Raw genomic sequence first — 16,795 nt, forward strand, 5'->3', positions numbered from 1 at the left:
TGCCGGTGCTGCAGTGGGCGGCGGCGGCGGCGCTGGCGTTCCTGGAATGGAGGGTGGCTGGCTCAGCATGGAGGAGGATGGTTTGCGCGAGGCCGGTAGGGGGGGCGGCTTCTTGCCGATGGGGGGAGGTGGTCCCTTCTTGCCGATGGGCGGCGGCCGCAGTGACGGTCTTCCGGGTATGCTGGGTGCCGCGGCGCCCGGCGGCCTGGGCGCGCTCATGGTGGGCGGCTTGGGTGCGGAGAAGGACCTGCCGCTCGACTCTGGGTCGGAGAGGTATGAAGAGGAATCAGAAGCACCCGTGTCGACGCCGCCGCGGCTCTTCCGCAGCTTCGGCATGCCGCCTGCGAAGAGCCCGCCCAGTTGTGGTGCGGCGTCCATGCCTGCGCCTGAGCTCTCACGTCCGCTCTGGTCGCTGTTGCTTCTGGCGCGGTTTCCAGGAGCAGGGGGGGCGAGTCCTCCGGGAGGTTTGGGCATGCCACCCATTCCCATACCAGGAACTGGAGGTGCGCCGCCGATAGGGGGGCCGGCCGAGCTATTCGCAGACTTGCCGACGATAGGTGCCGAGCGATCATTCGTCACTGCCTTTCGAAGCGCCTTGCCCCTGCCGATTTCGCCGAGAAGAGCACCCTGGGAGAACAAGTCAGTGATTGTGCCGGGGTTTCACCATCGAGGTTGAGATTCGAGTCTTTCACATACACGTCCGGCGCCAGTGGGTGGCCTGGAGGGGAGGTTGGCGGCTGGTGGTCCTCCAGGCGGGGGAGGCGGAGGAGGGGGAGGGCCACCCATGACGGGCATGGGAGGTGGTGGAGGCGGCGGAGGGGGCGGCATGCTGGTTTTGATTCTCTTGAGGTCTATGTTCTTGAGGTGTATGTTCTTGACGTGTATGTTCTTGACGTGTATGTTCTTGACGTGTATGTTCTTGACGTGTATGTTCTTGACGTGTATGTTCAGTCGAGGTGTTCGTCGTCAGGTCGCTCGCCAGAACTTCCAGGACGGCAGCGCCCAATGGATGGCCTGTTTGCTGCCCGAGGTGAGTGGCACCTGAGTATCGGGTAGGTGGGGGTAGTATCGCCGCAACAGTGGCTCTTTCGTCGCGGATGATGCTCGGTGGTGGTTGAATGGTATCGAGCCAAAGACGACGCCTTTGTCATTCGTTGTCGAGATAGGCTGATCGGCCGAGTTGGATTGACAGGACTCACGGGAGAGCTGCCAGGCTGCTTCGTCATCGTTGCGCGTCAGTGTAGCTTACCTAATGCACTTCCATGCGGCCACGTGATATCGCCCTACAGACGGGTTGACCTCCACGAGAACTCCATGGTACGATGTTTCCCTCTTGAAGCCAGTCCAACATTTAAATTGCCTGACGCACAAGTTCTCTGTCAGGTATTAATGCATTAACAGTAAACGGTCACAGGCGATGAAAAGAGAGGGCCCCTGAGCCATGCCAGAACCTATCCCTCTCAGCGACACATACCCTCTTGCTCTGTTGTCAGGCCAAACCGCGTCAGGCCAAACGCTCTGCAATCATTGGCGCTCGAAAGCTGCAATTTTCCAATATCCCCAGGTGCATTACAAGTCATGTGCTTCAGCTCACACGCCTAAACTCAAACCCGACATGACAAATCTACGCCAGATCGCTGTTTAAGTGCGAACGACTTGTACCTCAAAAAGGCAGGTCAATGGTGCGCTCGTCACACGAGTGTCATAAACAAGGACCGTTGACAGTGCATGCACCCGGTAAAACAGAGCAGCCTCTTCTCTTTCTCCATCGGCTACACTGAGCCCACATGGAAGCCAGGCATGGCGTTGGCACCTGAACTCATGTCACCAATGCCATGGTTCCTTGGATTATGGCCGCCTGTACGATGACGCCAAATATACATGTGTCTCGGTCAGCTCTGGGCAAACGTCATGACTGAGAGAGACCTAGCAGACACTGCTCTTGTGTGACATTGCTCAAACGTGCCGGCCGGAACGCAAACTCTTCTTGTACATCGCCGCCGGCAGACGACATCAAGCCCAGACGTCCTCAACATCGTAGGCTCAGCGCGTCAGCTAGCACATGATGTCTTGGATCGCTTGTGGAAGCTAATTGGAAAGATTCCAGCATGAGCGCCAGGGCGGTGTTCTGTCCGGACAAAACAATCAACCTCGCATCTAAGGTCCAAATTTAGAACCCCCGACAGAACCGATCACCGTCACAAACAGAATCGATCTGTGTCACCGATGGCCATGTCGATCGTTACATGAACGACGACTATTCAGGAGATCTTCCTGCGTCTTACGCGTCGGAGGCATGATCTGAGGCCGGGTCAGGGCCAAACGAACCACCAGAGATGATGACAGATCTCGCCGTGACAAGAAGAAGCCCACACACCGGAGCAAACCGGCGAACGGAAAGATGGAGTCCAGGAACCCAAGGGGTGTGAACGTCGATCATCTGACCAATGCCGCCGCGTGTCAGGCGCGCAACTGCCGGACAGCGGTGAAACGACGACGAGATGCAATGAGAAGATCACATCGCAGGGAGACTTGAGTCGACGGGAGGCGGCAGCGTAGTGCGGGGGGTGCCAAGTCCGCCCGCGTTCACAACGGGGGAGGTCTGTTCCACGGTAGGTGCCGTCTGGAGGAGGGGAAGGAGGACAAGGCGGAGCGGCACCTTGGTTGCGCGCGCTATGAAGCCGCTACGGGGCAACGGATTCTCTAGGGCGGTGAGTTGGGCACACTGGAGCGTGTCAGGAATCGGCTCAGTTGTCTGCCTACCTCAGTCAGTCGTGGGCCTCGCCTTGCTAGAGGCATATATCCTGAGAAGCGTTGAGTCCTGGACGGATGCAACAGGTGGACACTGGGCGCTAGGCTCTTGCATCATGAGTAGAGACTTGCTGAGAGTATGGTGCATGTACGCATTAGTCTCGACGCATGTCGATCAGTGGAAGTGTCACGGACATCAGGCTTTGTGTGGGCATGCTGGAATGGCGAGCATGATGTCGCAAAGAATTGCCAACTCGTAGCTGACAAGTACACAACTGCCACGACTGGATTGACGTTGCAATGGAGGCTGAAATAGACATCTGAAGCTGCATGTAGGTGTGTTGATTCCAGGGGTTGGAGGTTGGAGGTGCACAGGTGCCATGTGGTATTATGTCATCATGGCGGATACAGGGGAGGAGGCCTTCCGTTAGGGGAAGGTTCCCCTGAAGTCCCCTGAAGTCAGGCACCAGGCTGTAACGGCTCGCCGAAGGGCCGAGAATGGCTAATGACAGCCTCGTTCGACAGCCTCAGGCTCTTTTTTTCTTTCCCCAAAGGGCTGCCTCACGACTCCAAGAGCTTGCTTCCTTCGACACTGGACTGGTGCAAGCCGTCCGTCGCACGACCATACCCAATTGACCTCTTAGATCCCGCAAGCACCCGAGTTCCCCTCTCGAATGACCGACGGCGAGAATAGCGACACCAGGACCGATTCCAGTTAATGCACGCCCCAGGGCACTGCCACGACCGAACCGACGAACTTGCGCGGCGATCTGCACCGCCTTTCCTGCGCAACAACGGCACGACTCGCCAAGTCGACATCATTCATCCCATCTATTCTTCGACTGCTGTGCCGAATTTCCAACCATGATGCGGTCTTCGGTCCCTCGCACCGCTCGTCAGTCGGCTGGCATTTGTCGATTGTGCGCCTTCGCGCCTGCTCGACCTCTGCACACTGCGAAGGCTCAGCCCTCTCCCCTATGGATCGCCGCTCCACAAGGCATGGCCGCTAGGTTTTACAGTGTTTCCCTGAGACATCAAGGCATCAACGGAGCCAGGAGATTCGCAAGTTCACAGGCTGCGGAGTGGCCAGCGCGACAGCAGCATCAACCCTCCGCCCTGAGCTCAGCTCCGAAGGAACTTCCGGACCTGCGGAAGTTGCCCGCCCTCGTTCTGAAGAGTAAGGAACGGTTTCTGTCCACGGACGGCATCCCGACATCCCAGCTTGTGCTCGCAGCATTGAGGACCTGCCAGACGGCGGCGAATGCGATACACCCATACCTCTCGCAGACTGCGCCGAGATCCAGTACAACGACTTCCACCGCGTCGAGCCTCTTGTCGCTCGACTCGGACAGTGGTGCCTCTAGCACTTCATCTGGCGGCTCAAGCAGCCTGCAGCAGGGCTCGAACGCCCCAGCGCTCCTGAGGGAGGCTGTCAACAGCGTTTCCGAATCAGCCTACGCCATTATCGCCCACCCCCCAGTTTCCATCACGCCTGAGATCCTTGACCTCTACGTGCACGTCCAGGCCAGACTTGGCAGGCCCGAGACACTGCCCCACGTATTCGAGCTGTATGCGTCCAAGCCCAAACCTGAAGTTGTTACTGGCGCCATCCAATACGTTGAGCAAAACCCCAAACGGGCAGACAAGGCGATCGAAGCGACTACGGCCGAAACCGGGTTGGGGGTGGCTATTGAGGCCAAGAACCTCGACGCCGCGCTAGGCGTGATCGAATGCTGCTACACCAGCCACGCTTTCAGACGACAGAAGCTCCTCAAGAAGGCGTTTCTCCCTGCGGCAGTCATGGGCGCGGCCCCATTTGCCGCCTACGCACTGGCTTCCGTCATGTCCAACTTCCAGAACACGGTCGAGGCGTCGACGGCAACGACGCTAGGGTTTGCGGCCATCATGGCGTACCTCAGCTTCACATCCACGATCGGCGTGGTGGCCAAAATCACGTCCAACGACCACATGAAACGCGTCACCTGGGCGCCTGGTATCCCGCTGCATGAGCGGTGGATGCGAGAGGAGGAGAGGGCGGGCCTGGACGCCGTGGCTTGCGCGTGGGGTTTTAGGGAGAAGTGGCGGCATGGAGAAGAAGGTGGAGTAGAGTGGGATTCTCTGCGCGAGTACCTGGGACTCAAGGGCATGATCCTCGACCGCGTCGAGTTCATGGAGGGCATGCAGTGAGGAAGAGAGCTGGCAGTGGAGGAGGAGGAGGACGCACGATGACGGGGAGTGTCCGATAAGGGACAAGGTGGGATCACCCCCTGGAAGCCCGATCGGGGAGGCTGGCCATTGCACGTCGGATTTCAAAGCACGTTGGGAGGCCAGGACGGAAAAAGGCCTGGACGACAACATCGGCCGCTGTGCATGGACATGGTTTTGAGGGGCGCGGGGCGGACGCCGGTGGAAATAGGATCCGCCGCTATCCCAATCCCTCGTCCACGCAAGCTTTGAGTCGCCCCAAAAGGATAAGGCCTTTTCACGCACTACCAGCAGCTATCAAGCAGCCCAAGTTTAAGCATGTGTCGTGGCATTGACAAGGCGGCAGCCGTAACGCCGGCCGGCACTCGAACGCTTACCAGGATCACCCCCGTCCCTCCGTGTCGATCGCCAATCTATCTACATCTCCATCCCGCGCATCTTGCCAAGACCGCGCTAGTCTGACCTGCGCTTCGACTGCGGCATCCGACCCTCGACTTGCCCATTGCAAGCAGACTGGGCGCCAGGGCTTGGCAGCCTCGATCAGAACCCAACGCAGATGCAGAACTCGACCACCACTGTCGACTTGTTTCATGGGTTGTTCCTAGATCCGACTGGGGTCCCTGCGGCAGCGTAGCAGTCAAGGTGGGAGGGCGGAGGCAACTGTGGAGGCTCGATCTCCCGGGCTGGGAAAGCTATTGTGATTGCACACACACTATCTACAAGGCTTGCCGGGGTGACTGCGCGGCTAGCCTTGGCCTGCTTCGTCATGGGCATTGCGATGTTGCGATTGTGTCTGACGTCTGGGCCTGTGGAAGAGCCTTTCTGGTATGACACGGCCCCGACGATCCACCTGTGTAGCCTGAACTGCCGTCTTGGGTGTCCCAGGCCCAGAAGCTGCCAAGATCCCTTGAGGGTCGACGGGAGGCTGTACACGCTGGGCAGGGCAGGGACGTCTGTCCTGAAGCCTATCTACGACACGCCAAACATGCCTGACCCGCTTCGTCCGGGCGGAGAGAGACACATCTCGACAGCGTTTCTCTGCCACGCCTCTGTCGATCAGAAACTCACCAGCACTCTATAAAGATCCGTTCCCGTCTGGAACCTCCCTACATTGCGTCTGTGGTACTCCGTCTACATCATCGGCATATATACTCTTCCTCATCTTGGCTAAGAGTTCAGTCAAACAGCAATCATACCTCTATCACTGGTGACACACTACCACCACGATGACTTTTACACCCATCGACCCGCCCCGGTGTGCCCATTATGCACGGTTTGCGTCCCACCTCGAGAGGTGGCAGTTTGACCTAGTCTACTGGGCCCTGTTCATCTTTAATCTGTTCATTCTCTTTGGTGCGGCCTATGGGTATTCGAGGTAAGCCGTCGATACTCACTGTTGTTCATGAAATAGCATCACTGACGATAGTCTGCAGAACCTTGGAAAAGATCGAAGAACTCCCTGAAGGCAGCCCGAAAAGAAAGCCACTGGTTGTGCGATGCATTATCATCACCTGCGGATGCATCTCTCTTTCCGTCGTCACGGTCGTCATGGAAGTCTTTGCCCTGCTCGCTCTCCAGTTCTGCGATGGCGAGGACCTCATGTCTCTTTACTGGTCGACCTGGACCATGATCCAGGTGGGCTCGTTGATCGCCGTGTGCGGCATCGTCCTCGCGCTGATGCACACCCTGCGAGAACGCAAGAACCCGTACGTCACTGTCTCTCATCAGAGATTTCCTCGTAGTCTCATCTCGCTGACATGGTGTTAGTCCCTGGGCGCTCGCGCTCGGCACGCCCGTCCTCGTCGTGGCAGGCCTGTTCAATTTCATGCAGTCGTGCATCTCGAGGCGAATCAGCGAGGCCAAGGACAATTCCAAGGCCAAGAGCATCAGAAAGAGCAGCAGGAGCGGAGACGTCGAAGACGGTACTCTCCCGATGAGCCAGGTGTAAGTGAGACCCGGCCAATGCTACCACGCAATCTTGGAGCACAGACGCAGCGCAGCCCAACGGGTCAAACTAACACGAACCCCAGCAACACGCTCCAGGTCGACTCAAATGAGGACTACAACTACGGTACTGAGGGAGCCGAGATTATCGGTCTCACCCTCGAGGGCGGACCCATCATCCACTTCAAGCAGGCCGTGCCCTACACGCTGCCCGACAATACCCAAATCCTCGGCCGCTGCCAAAACGACAAGCCCATCGTCATCTGCCGCAAGGACGGCTTCCAGCTCATCTACAACGGAGAGCTGCAAAAGGGCCAGAAGCAGAACGAGTCGTCATCCCAGGGCACTGCCAGCAAGCACGGTTGATCATGGACGATGGGTGATGACGCTGCGGCGGCTCTCTGATCTGTCGACGATGATCCTGCCAGCAAGACACACAAGGACATGTCTGCCAAGGCGCTTGCCATGGGGACCGGTCCCCTTGAGGTCCGGGATGAGGACGACGATGCTTTCTCTCGGTCATGATCCGGGGGAGCATGCGTCACTTCCTTTCGCTGGGGACACATACCCTATGGCTTGCAGCTCCCTCCCACTTGCGCCTTTGCCGTCAACACCGCCACCAATAGTGCCGCAAACGGAGTTATGCAACTTTGATGATGAATCAATGATGAGGAATACACCCAGCACACAAACATACACCGTTCGGAAGGTTTCGAAAGCCACCCACCCAAACGAATGCAGCCTTGGCCGCTCGGGGTCCCTGCATTGACAAGGGGGGGGACATGGTTTCCCTTGGCCAAGCCCCAAAGATGATCTGCGCTGCAGAGGCCTCTAACCGCCGTCCCGATGCACGGGAGCCCAGCTTGGAGGGAAAACAGACAAGCCCTTGGCTCATTGCAACGCCTGTGATTGCTCACCAGCTCACCAATCCAATCCGTTTTCGCTCTCGAACGGGGGTCTCTGTTGCGCTCCGTCGAAGGCTTGGTCACACTTTATTCTTCGGCGGCTCGTCGGGCACTCCCTCAAGCCAAGGGGCACTAGTTCCGGCACTCGCAAGCTCGCATCTGCGCGGGAGGCCCACGCCGGCGTATGCGGCTCTGGCCTTGCCCTTTTGGAGAGGGTGTGATGCCGAGTATGACGGTTGGCGGTCGACGTCAGATCAATCAACGACTTGCCGATAGGGCTGCTTCTGTTGCTTTTTCCTGCTGGTCCGGCCCCCCCTCCCTCTTCTCCCCGTTCTCCGACTCAAGCGGCCGGGGGCGCAGCGGACTGTCTGACTGGGGCTGTGTGTTCTCTTTTGGGCCATCTCTTTCATTTCCTTCATTTCCACTTTGAGATATCCAACCTTGAAAGGAGGTTACGCTAGGTGGCGTTTGACAGGGATTTCTTCCAGGGAGTCCTCTCCTGGGTATTCCTTTTCTTGTTCCGTTTCTTTCGCTCCCCCTGTTGTGAACCTGGGCGCCGATCGGGGACCATTCTATCTATCTGTCTATCTATCTCGCTACTACCATGTACTGAGCGCGCCCCCATGCCAGGGCTGCCTTGTCGTTTTCACAGCACATTGGGCAGCAAGCATGTGGGCCCTCTTCATCCATATCTCGTGTTGAGGCAGTCCCCCTTCTCAATTCAATTCACTTGTTCCATTTCTCTGGCCATGGTTTTCTTGGCGAGCAGGCACGCACAAACATTGTTTGACAGCGAAGCAGTGTGTAAATGTATAGGCGCGCGCGCGGCTGATCCACCCTACCGGATTGACGGTTTCAGCGTCGCAGTTGGACAGGGAGAACTGTGGGTGTTCATTTAGAGTTGCATTTTCCCAAAAGCGGCACCTCCCCAGTTTTCGCTCAACGTTGTGCATGGCGGGTTTGTACAGTCTTGCGTTCAAATCAGATTCAACAAGTTATACTCGCCATCAGATCCTCAGGTGGAAGACTTGCCCAACATGCCAAGACTTAAAATTGTGCAAAGACCAGACGGAGTGTTCGTCAAATCACCACTTGGTGCTGCCCAGCGCATCCTGCCTTCCCATCACATCCGTGCCACTAGAGAGGATCGTCGTCGCCCTCATTCCGGCTTCGAGCCTGCGGTGAACCCGCCGCTCCCGTGGGTGCGCATCGTGCCAATCTCGCCTCGGCCGGGCTGGATGGGCCCGCTCGCTCGTTGCCCCCCTCCCCCCCCGTTGTCCGTGTCAATGGTCCAGAATCAATGTCTCAGTCGATTACGCTGCGCCTCGACATCCCAGACATGTCGACATGGCAAGGGGAAAAGGAAAAACGAAAGAGGCCACCTCCCACAGACAGCAGGTGCATGCGTACGCGTGGACACATTGCTGGGGGGAGGGGGATGAAAGTGGAATGGGTAAGGGTAAAAGGGGGCGACAGACCCAAGCCTCCGGACACGGGAGAGGGCAGAGAGAAACATGTCCTCCCGGCGAGATGTCTCGTCGTCGTCTTGCGTGTCTCATCAGGGTCCACGCCCTCGTCGTCAACACCCGTGGGCGAAGACGACATGCTGATTCGATCGATAGGGGGGGGGGGGGGGTTGTTGTGTGTATGTGTGTAAGAATGTGTTACGTGACGGCAGCGGGCCCATTGCGTGTGTCAATGGTAGATCCGTTCATTGATATCGATACTGCTTTGGATGATAAATATGTCTCCTTTCTGGTTGGTTGGCTCTCTGTCTCTTACGGCGTTTGTCCGCCTTCGATACCACTGCGCCTCATCCCACCGACGCCCACCTTGCTCGTGAGACAGCCAAGAAATGGTCTGGGCCTACACTTATCGTCCGTCCTCCTGCGGACTTTTGGGAGGAGCTTCCGGCGCCCGATTGATGATGACGGAGAGATATTCGGCGTCCTTTGCTCGTCCCCCCTCTTCCTCCCCGGATCGCCGTGTTGCCGTGGACAGGAGGTTCACGCCCCCCCGCTAGCTGCTCCGCCGATGTGCTTCTTCAACCCCTCCAAAGTCTCCCTGTCACCCGTCCACGTCCGATGCCGCTACTCTACTCTACACTTTATTGTTCGGGCCGTCTTGATCTCTAGTTCCATCCAATTGTCGCATGCCCTGCTCTTATGCTGTGCCTCCTTTTTCTCTTGCTTGACGCCCACACCCCCCCGCGTACGCCCTACTTCATGTCATCGTCTTATCATCTCGCCGCGTGCAGCACGCTTGCCACTCGCATGGCTCGCTGGTCCAGATCCTCTCGTCTCCCGCCAATGTCGCACTGAGCAGCGATCGTGATGGAATGATGGAAGCACAAGACAGCATCACCGCTGCGCAACGCCCGCCTTGCCAATCTGCAAGATCTCACCGGTCAAGCGGTCATCGCTGCGCAGCACCGGCCAAGACGCGCCGTCGGCCTTGACAAAGGTGACCTCGAGCTTCGTGCCAAGGACCTTGAACGACGACTTGGCCGTGTCGATCGGGGCGAACAGCGGCACCTCGGCGCGGTAGCGCTTGGGCGTCGGCGCGTCCGAGGTCGGCAGGTCAAGCGTCAGGGTCCTCTCGGCAAAGGAAATCTTGGCATCGTCCTTGCGAATCTTCTTGAGGAAGAAGGAGGCGATGACGGTCGAGGGCGTCTGGTAGAAGTCGGTGCGGACCGTCTCGAGAACCTCCTCGCCGCCGGTCTCGACGTTGCCGTCCTTGTTCTTCTTGCCGCTGCCGACAAAGAGGTGGCGCTCCTTGGTCTTGCAGCCCTCAATCTTCATGAACTGGTCAAACTCGAGGACGCGGCGCTTGCAGCAGCTGTAGCCCTTGCTGCCCTCGTGGAAGATGGGCACGCCCGGGTGGTGGACGCACGACTCGTCGCCATCGCGGGAGCCGGCATATTTGGCGCCGCAGGCCTTGCGGCGGCAGACGGCATCGGCGGGGATGGCGAGCGTGGGGTCGTCGTCTTCGGACTCGGGGGGTGGCGGGGGCGGCGCCGGGGTCGCCTGTGCGGGGGCGATGGGCTTGCGGGTGGGCGTCGGGGCCACGGAGGCGGCGGCGAGCTTCTCGACGAGCGCGCTGTCGGCTTGGGGTTCCTTCTGTTCGACTTTGGGGGGCAGGTCGGTCGTCGAGTGTTTGCCCTCGGTGCAGGGTGGGATGGCGAGGAACTCTTCAAAAGTGAGGAACCGGGGCTTGCAGCACTTCCAACCTGGGGTCCAAGACAGAGGTGTCAGTGAGCTGGGATGACGAATCGACCAGCGGCCATAGAGGTTCTCGAGTTATGGGCGGACTTACCCTTCTGGCCTTCGTGGAAGACAGGCGGGCCGGGGTGGTAGACGCAGACCTCCTCGGGATCGGTGTAGAGCTTCCCGCAGCCCTGGTGGACGCACTTCTCAGCCATGACTGGAGCTATTTCTCATGCAAGGAAAAGGAATTGACTCTGGGGCTAGCGGCGTGGACGTGTCGATGATAGCGTATGCTGACCGTGTCGTGAGGGTTTACAGCGTGCTGGATACAGAGTTGGTGATACACAATGACAGTAAGTAGGTGGGAAATGGCGGGGCAAATGGCTTGAATTGTTCTTCTCCGCGATTCCAGAATTTGGCGGGCAGTTGCACCGCACCTGGCAGCTTCCAGAAGGAAAAACACACGTCACTGGTGCGAGCTCTCTCACCGCCTTCCTGTTGTGGCATAACCACCCCTGGCCACTCCATCGCACTGCACGAGCTGCCTGTTGCCGCCCAACGCCGCACCCCGGGCCGCTGCCAGGACTCGCCAGGGGCCGACAGTGGCAGGCTCTGTGATTCCAGGTCATCATCAGCCCATGCTGAGCTGCGACATCAAGTCAGTCTTTACCTTTTGACTTGGCGACAACAGCACTCCATCCATCATCCAAGAGAAGGGACCTACTGAAAATCAATGTTGCAGTTAGACTGCTGATTTTCCTACCCAGCCCTCACCTCAACATAGCCATTCTCCCTCAGCCACTAGAATCAAGTGCGCCATGTTTCCGACAGCTCGCCTACTCCATCCCTGCCGCATCACACTCTTCACCCGGGACGGCTGCGGTCTCTGCGTAAGAGCCAAGTCGGCCCTCTCAAACGTTTGGGACCGCCGGCCCTTTGACTTCCACGAGGTCAAGATTACGACTCCCGAGGCAAAACCTTGGAAGGACTTGTACGACTTTGACGTGCCCGTGGTAGGTCTCCCAGTCCTCCTGCGTTGGGTCTGAATGAGAGGCTGGATGATTCCTTAGATTCACTTTGCCAAGTCGGGTGCCCCAGACGAGGACCCCAAATTGGTCACAAAGGCCCTCAAGCTCATGCACCGCTTCGATCCAGCGGATGTCGAGGCCAAGATGGACGAGATCGAGCAGACCAAGGCATAACAACAGCACTGTCCGTGTCGCTCGTGTAACACTATGTAATACCAAAGTCTGAAGACTTGTGAGGGAGACGTGCATGAAGAATTGGGTGGAGTCTCGCAACCAAGTTTATTCGGCCGTCACGTCCACCAGACCATATACCGCGCCTGCATATATGTAATCCCTGGCAGAAAATACACCTGGATAGACCATCAAGTGTTCTGCACCAAATGCCACATCCAAGGAAGTTGGATTGCTCCCTGTTCATCTGACGAACTCGATTTTGTGTCTTTCTTTCTTTCTTTCTTTCTCCCTTCCTTTCTCCCCTTCTCTCTCTCTCCCTCTGTCTTCGGCATCGATGCTCGTGTAGGCTGCTGGCAGTCGTCTTCACTGCTGGAAACAGCGATCACGTACTCACAAGTAAAGCACAACACTTGTTGCTCGGCAGAGCCCGGATTGCCCAATCGGTGATTCTCGGTCGCTCCGCCTGGCTGCCGCAATCGAGTCCCTGATCACGGTGTTGAGAAGCGGCAGCCATTTTCGTCTGTATATCGCCGTCCCTCACCACAGAGGACGGCCGACTTCTGGGTTCACGCTCGCTTTTGCCCTTGTACTCGCTCTCCATCGAGGCCCCACCGCTCTCGCAGCAGTAGCCCCAGAGGGGGGTATCACTTAATCCTGAAGGCAGCTTAAAGGGGGAGAAATACTGTAAGCCCAATCACAGGGTAACAAAGGGTAGGAGGACGGCATACCCAAGGTAATCCTCCTTGATACTACCAATGGCCCACATCTCGCTGACTTCGGCACGAGTACCGATAACCTTGACGCGCACGTGCGTTCCGGGCTCGATGATGGTGTCATCGTTGTCCGTGAACTGTGGCGGCGTCGCGTTGGGATCCCACTTGATTTCCGAAGGAATCAACTAGGAACATGTCAGTTCTTGCTTGTCCGCCCGAGCAGTGTGCCGCTTCCCAATGACAACATACGTGAGCAGACACGAAGAGTCGCAGAGGACCAGCCTGAGCAAAGAAGCCCTGATGGTTGACGGAGTAGACAACGGCATCAACCTGAAGTCAAGTCAGAAGTCTTGTTCCCCCAGCACCAAGGCAGGAAACAAGGGAACGCTACCGTCTCGCCCTTGAAGGGCCTCCACACGACCGCACGGTACCCGACGTTGAACTCGGCGAGACCACTACCAGGCAAAATCTTTCCCTCGGAGATATCAAACGTGTCCATGATGGAGATGACGTAGTAGCTTCCGGCAAAGGTGCCCTCGACATCCTTCAGTAGCTTGCTCGTAACCAAGTCGTGCATGTTGCGCCCAAAGTACGAAGGGTGCAGGGTGACCCTGCGCTCCATGTTCTTGAGGAAGAACATCTTCGCGATGTGTGTGTGTGTGTGTGTGTGTGATGGTGTCGAGGCAAAAGTTCAGCTCCAAGTCGCTCGCAATTGGTCGCCTCGAAAAGTCGGTCCCTGTCGCCTGCTTGATGCGTTGCGCACCTCTCGAAAACTGGCCAAGTCGAGCAGTACCGTCGTCTTAAGCTTCTTCAGAGTAAATGCTACGCGACCTCGCGTTGGCCGGGGCGCTTTTGCTGTCGCGGCCGAGTGTCAAAGACAGGGAAGAGCAAGCTCTAGCGATGGGATGTTGCTTCGCGCCAGTGTCGTGATGGCACGGAGGATACAGTGAAAGAAAGACGGAAGGAAACTAAAATGCACGAAGGCCTCCTGAGCTGGGGTCGGGGCTACTGAGACGCGCCACACTAACTCCTGGCGACGGGCGGTCAATTGATGGGATCGCGAGCCGTGGGATGGAGAAGTAGATGGAGGAGACAAATCCGACGAGGCTGAGGCCTCACTGGCGCGAGCCCAGGCATCTGGCTAAGGCACAAAGAGAATGCAAGGACAAGGTGCAAAAGCCACAGGCACCCACAAGCACGCGCCACAAGAGTGGAGGACAGGACGGTAGGTGGTAGGCGGAAGGCGGAAGTGGGGGTGGAGTGTGGTGTTGCCGTAGAACACTGTGCAGCACCTGCCATCTGTTGACTGGAGCAGTGCAGTACCTACAGTACCTACCTAAGGCACCTTATTAGGCAGGGTAGGTACTTTAGGTGCCACCTTCCCTCGACAGGACCTGGCCTAGGCTGGGCCTCGACAGGGGCGCGCCTGACTCTGTCTGGGGATGGGGAACATGTCGCAGCGAACCAACGGCAGCGCCAGCGCCAGCGCCAGCACCACGAAGCACGAGCACGAGCATGACCATTGTTCAAACTCTTTTCCCCCCTCTCAAATTCCCAATGTTCATCACCACGGTCTGACCTCGACATTGTTACATTCTGCATCTACCAGAACTTCCGTCTCACCAAACTTCGACACCCCATCATTCAGACAGCCGAGGCTCAACCCTCGGTCGAACCGCTGCCTCGAGTCAAATCCCTCGACAGTTCAGCCCTCGTATCCCCTGGCCCTGGTCTCGCGCCTCCGAAGCTTCCAGCTAACGCGCATCTCCATCTTCAAAAAGGAGGACCCTGACTACCCCCCTTCCGTATCCTCAGCCGTCCTCATCACCAGCGCTCATCTGTCAATACGAACCCCAGATCACGCGATCACTTGCTCTTCTCAGGCCCCACGGCATCTCCCATCGCTCACTACCTTATCCCGACGACCTGAGACTCTCCACCGTGTCCTAGCCTGAGAGAGCCACCTGTCATTTTGACTCTGCGGATGCACTATTCAACATTTGTTTCTCTCGGGTCCAATCACAATCAACCACCATCATGTCCCTCGACTTGGAAAAGCATCTAACCTTTGTGAGTGCAATTCTACGGGCCTCGAACCGACCATTGATGGACGAGGCGTCTCATTCCATTCAGTCTTGATATTTCAGTTGGGGCTAACTTGCGCAAAGTATGGTGCTTATCACCATAATTCGGTCAACATTGCCATTCACATGTGCTGTGTGCCTCTCATCCTCTACTCAGGTTTCTTGCTGGTGAGTGGCTGACCGATCTCGGTCTAGGTCTAGAGCCAGCCGCACACCGGACCACAAGCTCATCAATTGATCGCAGGCCACCAACACGGGAACTCTCATCCCGCTGCCATCTTGGTTGACCGCTCCATACCTGGAGCTCAACCTCGGCACCCTCGCCGCCATTACCTGGGGTGCGCTTTATGTGCTCCTCGAGCCTGTTGCCGGCACCCTGCTCGCCATCATCAGCCTTGCTGTGACCGCCTATGGCAACTCTCTGAGGATCGAAAACCCGACGACCACGAACCAGGCTGCGCTAATCACCCACGTTGTCTGCTGGATCTTCCAGTTCATCGGCCACGGTGCTTTCGAGAAGCGCGCCCCCGCGCTGCTCGATAACCTTGTCCAGGCCATCTTCCTGGCGCCCCTTTTCGTCTGGCTCGAGTTTCTGTTCTTGTTGGGTTACCGACAGGAGCTTAAGGCTCGCGTCGACAAGGCCGTCGAGAAGGAGATTGCCAAGTTCAAAGCCGCTCAGGCTGTTGATGCCAAGAGCGGCAAGGCCCAGTAAGCAAGTGTCGGTGACGATCTTGCCACAGCTAGCCAGCCAAGCGATGGGACTTGCCGACCATGCCAGCCTCCATTCCATGTTCCATCTCTTCGGCTCCCCCAAAATATCGAGAGATCTACGTCATCTCACCAAACGCCCTGAGCAAGTCGAGTCATCAGCCGCCCGTAATATACTCAGATCCTTGACATCGACTTGCTGGGCAAATCACGAAGGAGCGTTACATCCCCTGCTGCGAATTCTTCGTCAGCACCATCACGGCATTGTGTTTTGTGGAGATTGTGAGCCTTTGCATTTTTGTATAGATTTGTGTATGATGGAGGTCACCCCAAGGTTTCCTGCCCTCACTAATACAATCACCCATGGTCCTGTTCTTGTTCTTGCACGCCTTCTCGCTGTCTAACATCTACGCCACTTCAGTTGTATGGCCACACATGTGATAGTAAACAAAGAAATGAAACGCGGACTTCAACACAAAGAAACCACAAAGACTCAAAGAGAAAACCGTATCAATTACCTGCGTTGATGATTCTTCTTGAGATGGTTTCTTGTACCTCCCCTGGGCGGTTCATTTGTCCAGTCCGCGTCGTAAAGTCGTTGTTGCTGAGAACGTTGCCGCTCGATACGTAGTGCATCAGCTGAGACGAACGACTCTGAGTCTGAATCCGGGTCTGCCGCTTTCGAGGAGCCGCCGCGTAACGCGTCGCCCAGTATACCGGTCTTCCATGACCTGTTACGAGACACGCTCTTGGCCTGCTTTTTGCGCGATCGACGGGTATTTGGCGGCGGAGCCACGTTGGGCCACGGTCCTTGAGCCGTGGCCAAATTTGTACCGCGAGGATGCCCAATACTCGACTGGGGGTCCGCCTTGGATGGCGTCTGTGAGGTCTGCGGCATTCCCACATGGCATGAATCCTTTGCGGGGGTCTTGGGGGGGGTTCGGACCTGCTCCGCGCCTCTCTGCGAGGTTGCGGCCCTTCGGCTCTGCATACGAGTCTCGAAACCATGCGACGACAATGATTGCTCCAACGAGCGAGACGGCACCTGTAAAGGTCGGGGCGGCAGCGGCTTGTGGA

The 16,795-nt window shown here is 57.4% G+C and overlaps 7 protein-coding genes across 7 annotated transcripts in view; 4 read left to right on the forward strand and 3 right to left on the reverse strand.

The window, feature by feature from the left end:
- Window positions 1–1,226, reverse strand: part of VDAG_04387 (uncharacterized protein) — a gene marked incomplete at both ends in the record, with an annotated part of 1,858 nt that extends 632 nt beyond the window's left edge. The window contains 3 exons of the mRNA XM_009650834.1: window positions 297–627; window positions 697–933; window positions 1,200–1,226. Of these exons, the coding sequence (XP_009649129.1) occupies window positions 297–627; window positions 697–933; window positions 1,200–1,226 (595 nt within the window). The remainder of the gene's footprint in view (window positions 1–296; window positions 628–696; window positions 934–1,199) is intronic.
- Window positions 1,227–3,750: 2,524 nt separating this feature from the next.
- On the forward strand, window positions 3,751–4,938 carry VDAG_04388 (uncharacterized protein; the record flags this gene model as incomplete). The annotated part of the gene is made up of 1 exon (XM_009650835.1): window positions 3,751–4,938. The coding sequence occupies one exon, from the start codon at window positions 3,751–3,753 to the stop codon at window positions 4,936–4,938; it is 1,188 nt and encodes a 395-aa protein (XP_009649130.1).
- Window positions 4,939–6,182: 1,244 nt separating this feature from the next.
- VDAG_04389 (uncharacterized protein) lies at window positions 6,183–7,266 on the forward strand (the record flags this gene model as incomplete). The annotated part of the gene is made up of 4 exons (XM_009650836.1): window positions 6,183–6,331; window positions 6,390–6,662; window positions 6,724–6,900; window positions 6,987–7,266. The coding sequence occupies 4 exons, from the start codon at window positions 6,183–6,185 to the stop codon at window positions 7,264–7,266; spliced, it is 879 nt and encodes a 292-aa protein (XP_009649131.1).
- Window positions 7,267–10,165: 2,899 nt separating this feature from the next.
- On the reverse strand, window positions 10,166–11,226 carry VDAG_04390 (integrin beta-1-binding protein; the record flags this gene model as incomplete). The annotated part of the gene is made up of 2 exons (XM_009650837.1): window positions 10,166–11,034; window positions 11,121–11,226. The coding sequence occupies 2 exons, from the start codon at window positions 11,224–11,226 to the stop codon at window positions 10,166–10,168; spliced, it is 975 nt and encodes a 324-aa protein (XP_009649132.1).
- Window positions 11,227–11,691: 465 nt separating this feature from the next.
- VDAG_04391 (glutaredoxin domain-containing protein) lies at window positions 11,692–12,797 on the forward strand. The gene is made up of 2 exons (XM_009650838.1): window positions 11,692–12,024; window positions 12,082–12,797. Exons 1-2 carry the CDS (start codon window positions 11,830–11,832, stop codon window positions 12,211–12,213), a joined length of 327 nt encoding a protein of 108 aa, XP_009649133.1. The 5' UTR covers window positions 11,692–11,829; the 3' UTR covers window positions 12,214–12,797.
- Window positions 11,814–13,987, reverse strand: VDAG_04392 (DNA-directed RNA polymerase II subunit RPB7). Its single transcript, XM_009650839.1, has 4 exons — window positions 13,318–13,987; window positions 13,176–13,256; window positions 12,942–13,111; window positions 11,814–12,877 (listed from the first exon to the last, which is right to left on the reverse strand). The coding sequence occupies exons 1-4, from the start codon at window positions 13,564–13,566 to the stop codon at window positions 12,862–12,864; spliced, it is 516 nt and encodes a 171-aa protein (XP_009649134.1). The 5' UTR covers window positions 13,567–13,987; the 3' UTR covers window positions 11,814–12,861.
- A 976-nt stretch (window positions 13,988–14,963) lies between these two features.
- On the forward strand, window positions 14,964–15,722 carry VDAG_04393 (DUF962 domain-containing protein; the record flags this gene model as incomplete). Its single annotated transcript, XM_009650840.1, has 3 exons — window positions 14,964–14,996; window positions 15,095–15,178; window positions 15,255–15,722. 3 exons carry the CDS (start codon window positions 14,964–14,966, stop codon window positions 15,720–15,722), a joined length of 585 nt encoding a protein of 194 aa, XP_009649135.1.
- Window positions 15,723–16,795: the final 1,073 nt, after the last annotated feature.

This window comes from Verticillium dahliae, genomic scaffold (assembly GCF_000150675.1).
Source record: "Verticillium dahliae VdLs.17 supercont1.7 genomic scaffold, whole genome shotgun sequence".
NCBI classification, from domain to species: Eukaryota; Fungi; Ascomycota; class Sordariomycetes; order Glomerellales; family Plectosphaerellaceae; genus Verticillium; species Verticillium dahliae.

Coding starts and splice junctions, on each gene's coding strand:
- VDAG_04391 (XM_009650838.1), top strand. CDS start 11,830: ATGTTTCCGACAGCTCGCCTACTCCATCCCTGCCGCATCACACTCTTC. Junction 12,025..12,081: donor ACGACTTTGACGTGCCCGTG/GTAGGTCTCCCA, acceptor ATGATTCCTTAG/ATTCACTTTGCCAAGTCGGG.
- VDAG_04392 (XM_009650839.1), bottom strand. CDS start 13,566: ATGTTCTTCCTCAAGAACATGGAGCGCAGGGTCACCCTGCACCCTTCG. Junction 13,257..13,317: donor GGCCCTTCAAGGGCGAGACG/GTAGCGTTCCCT, acceptor ACTTGACTTCAG/GTTGATGCCGTTGTCTACTC. Junction 13,112..13,175: donor GACTCTTCGTGTCTGCTCAC/GTATGTTGTCAT, acceptor ACATGTTCCTAG/TTGATTCCTTCGGAAATCAA.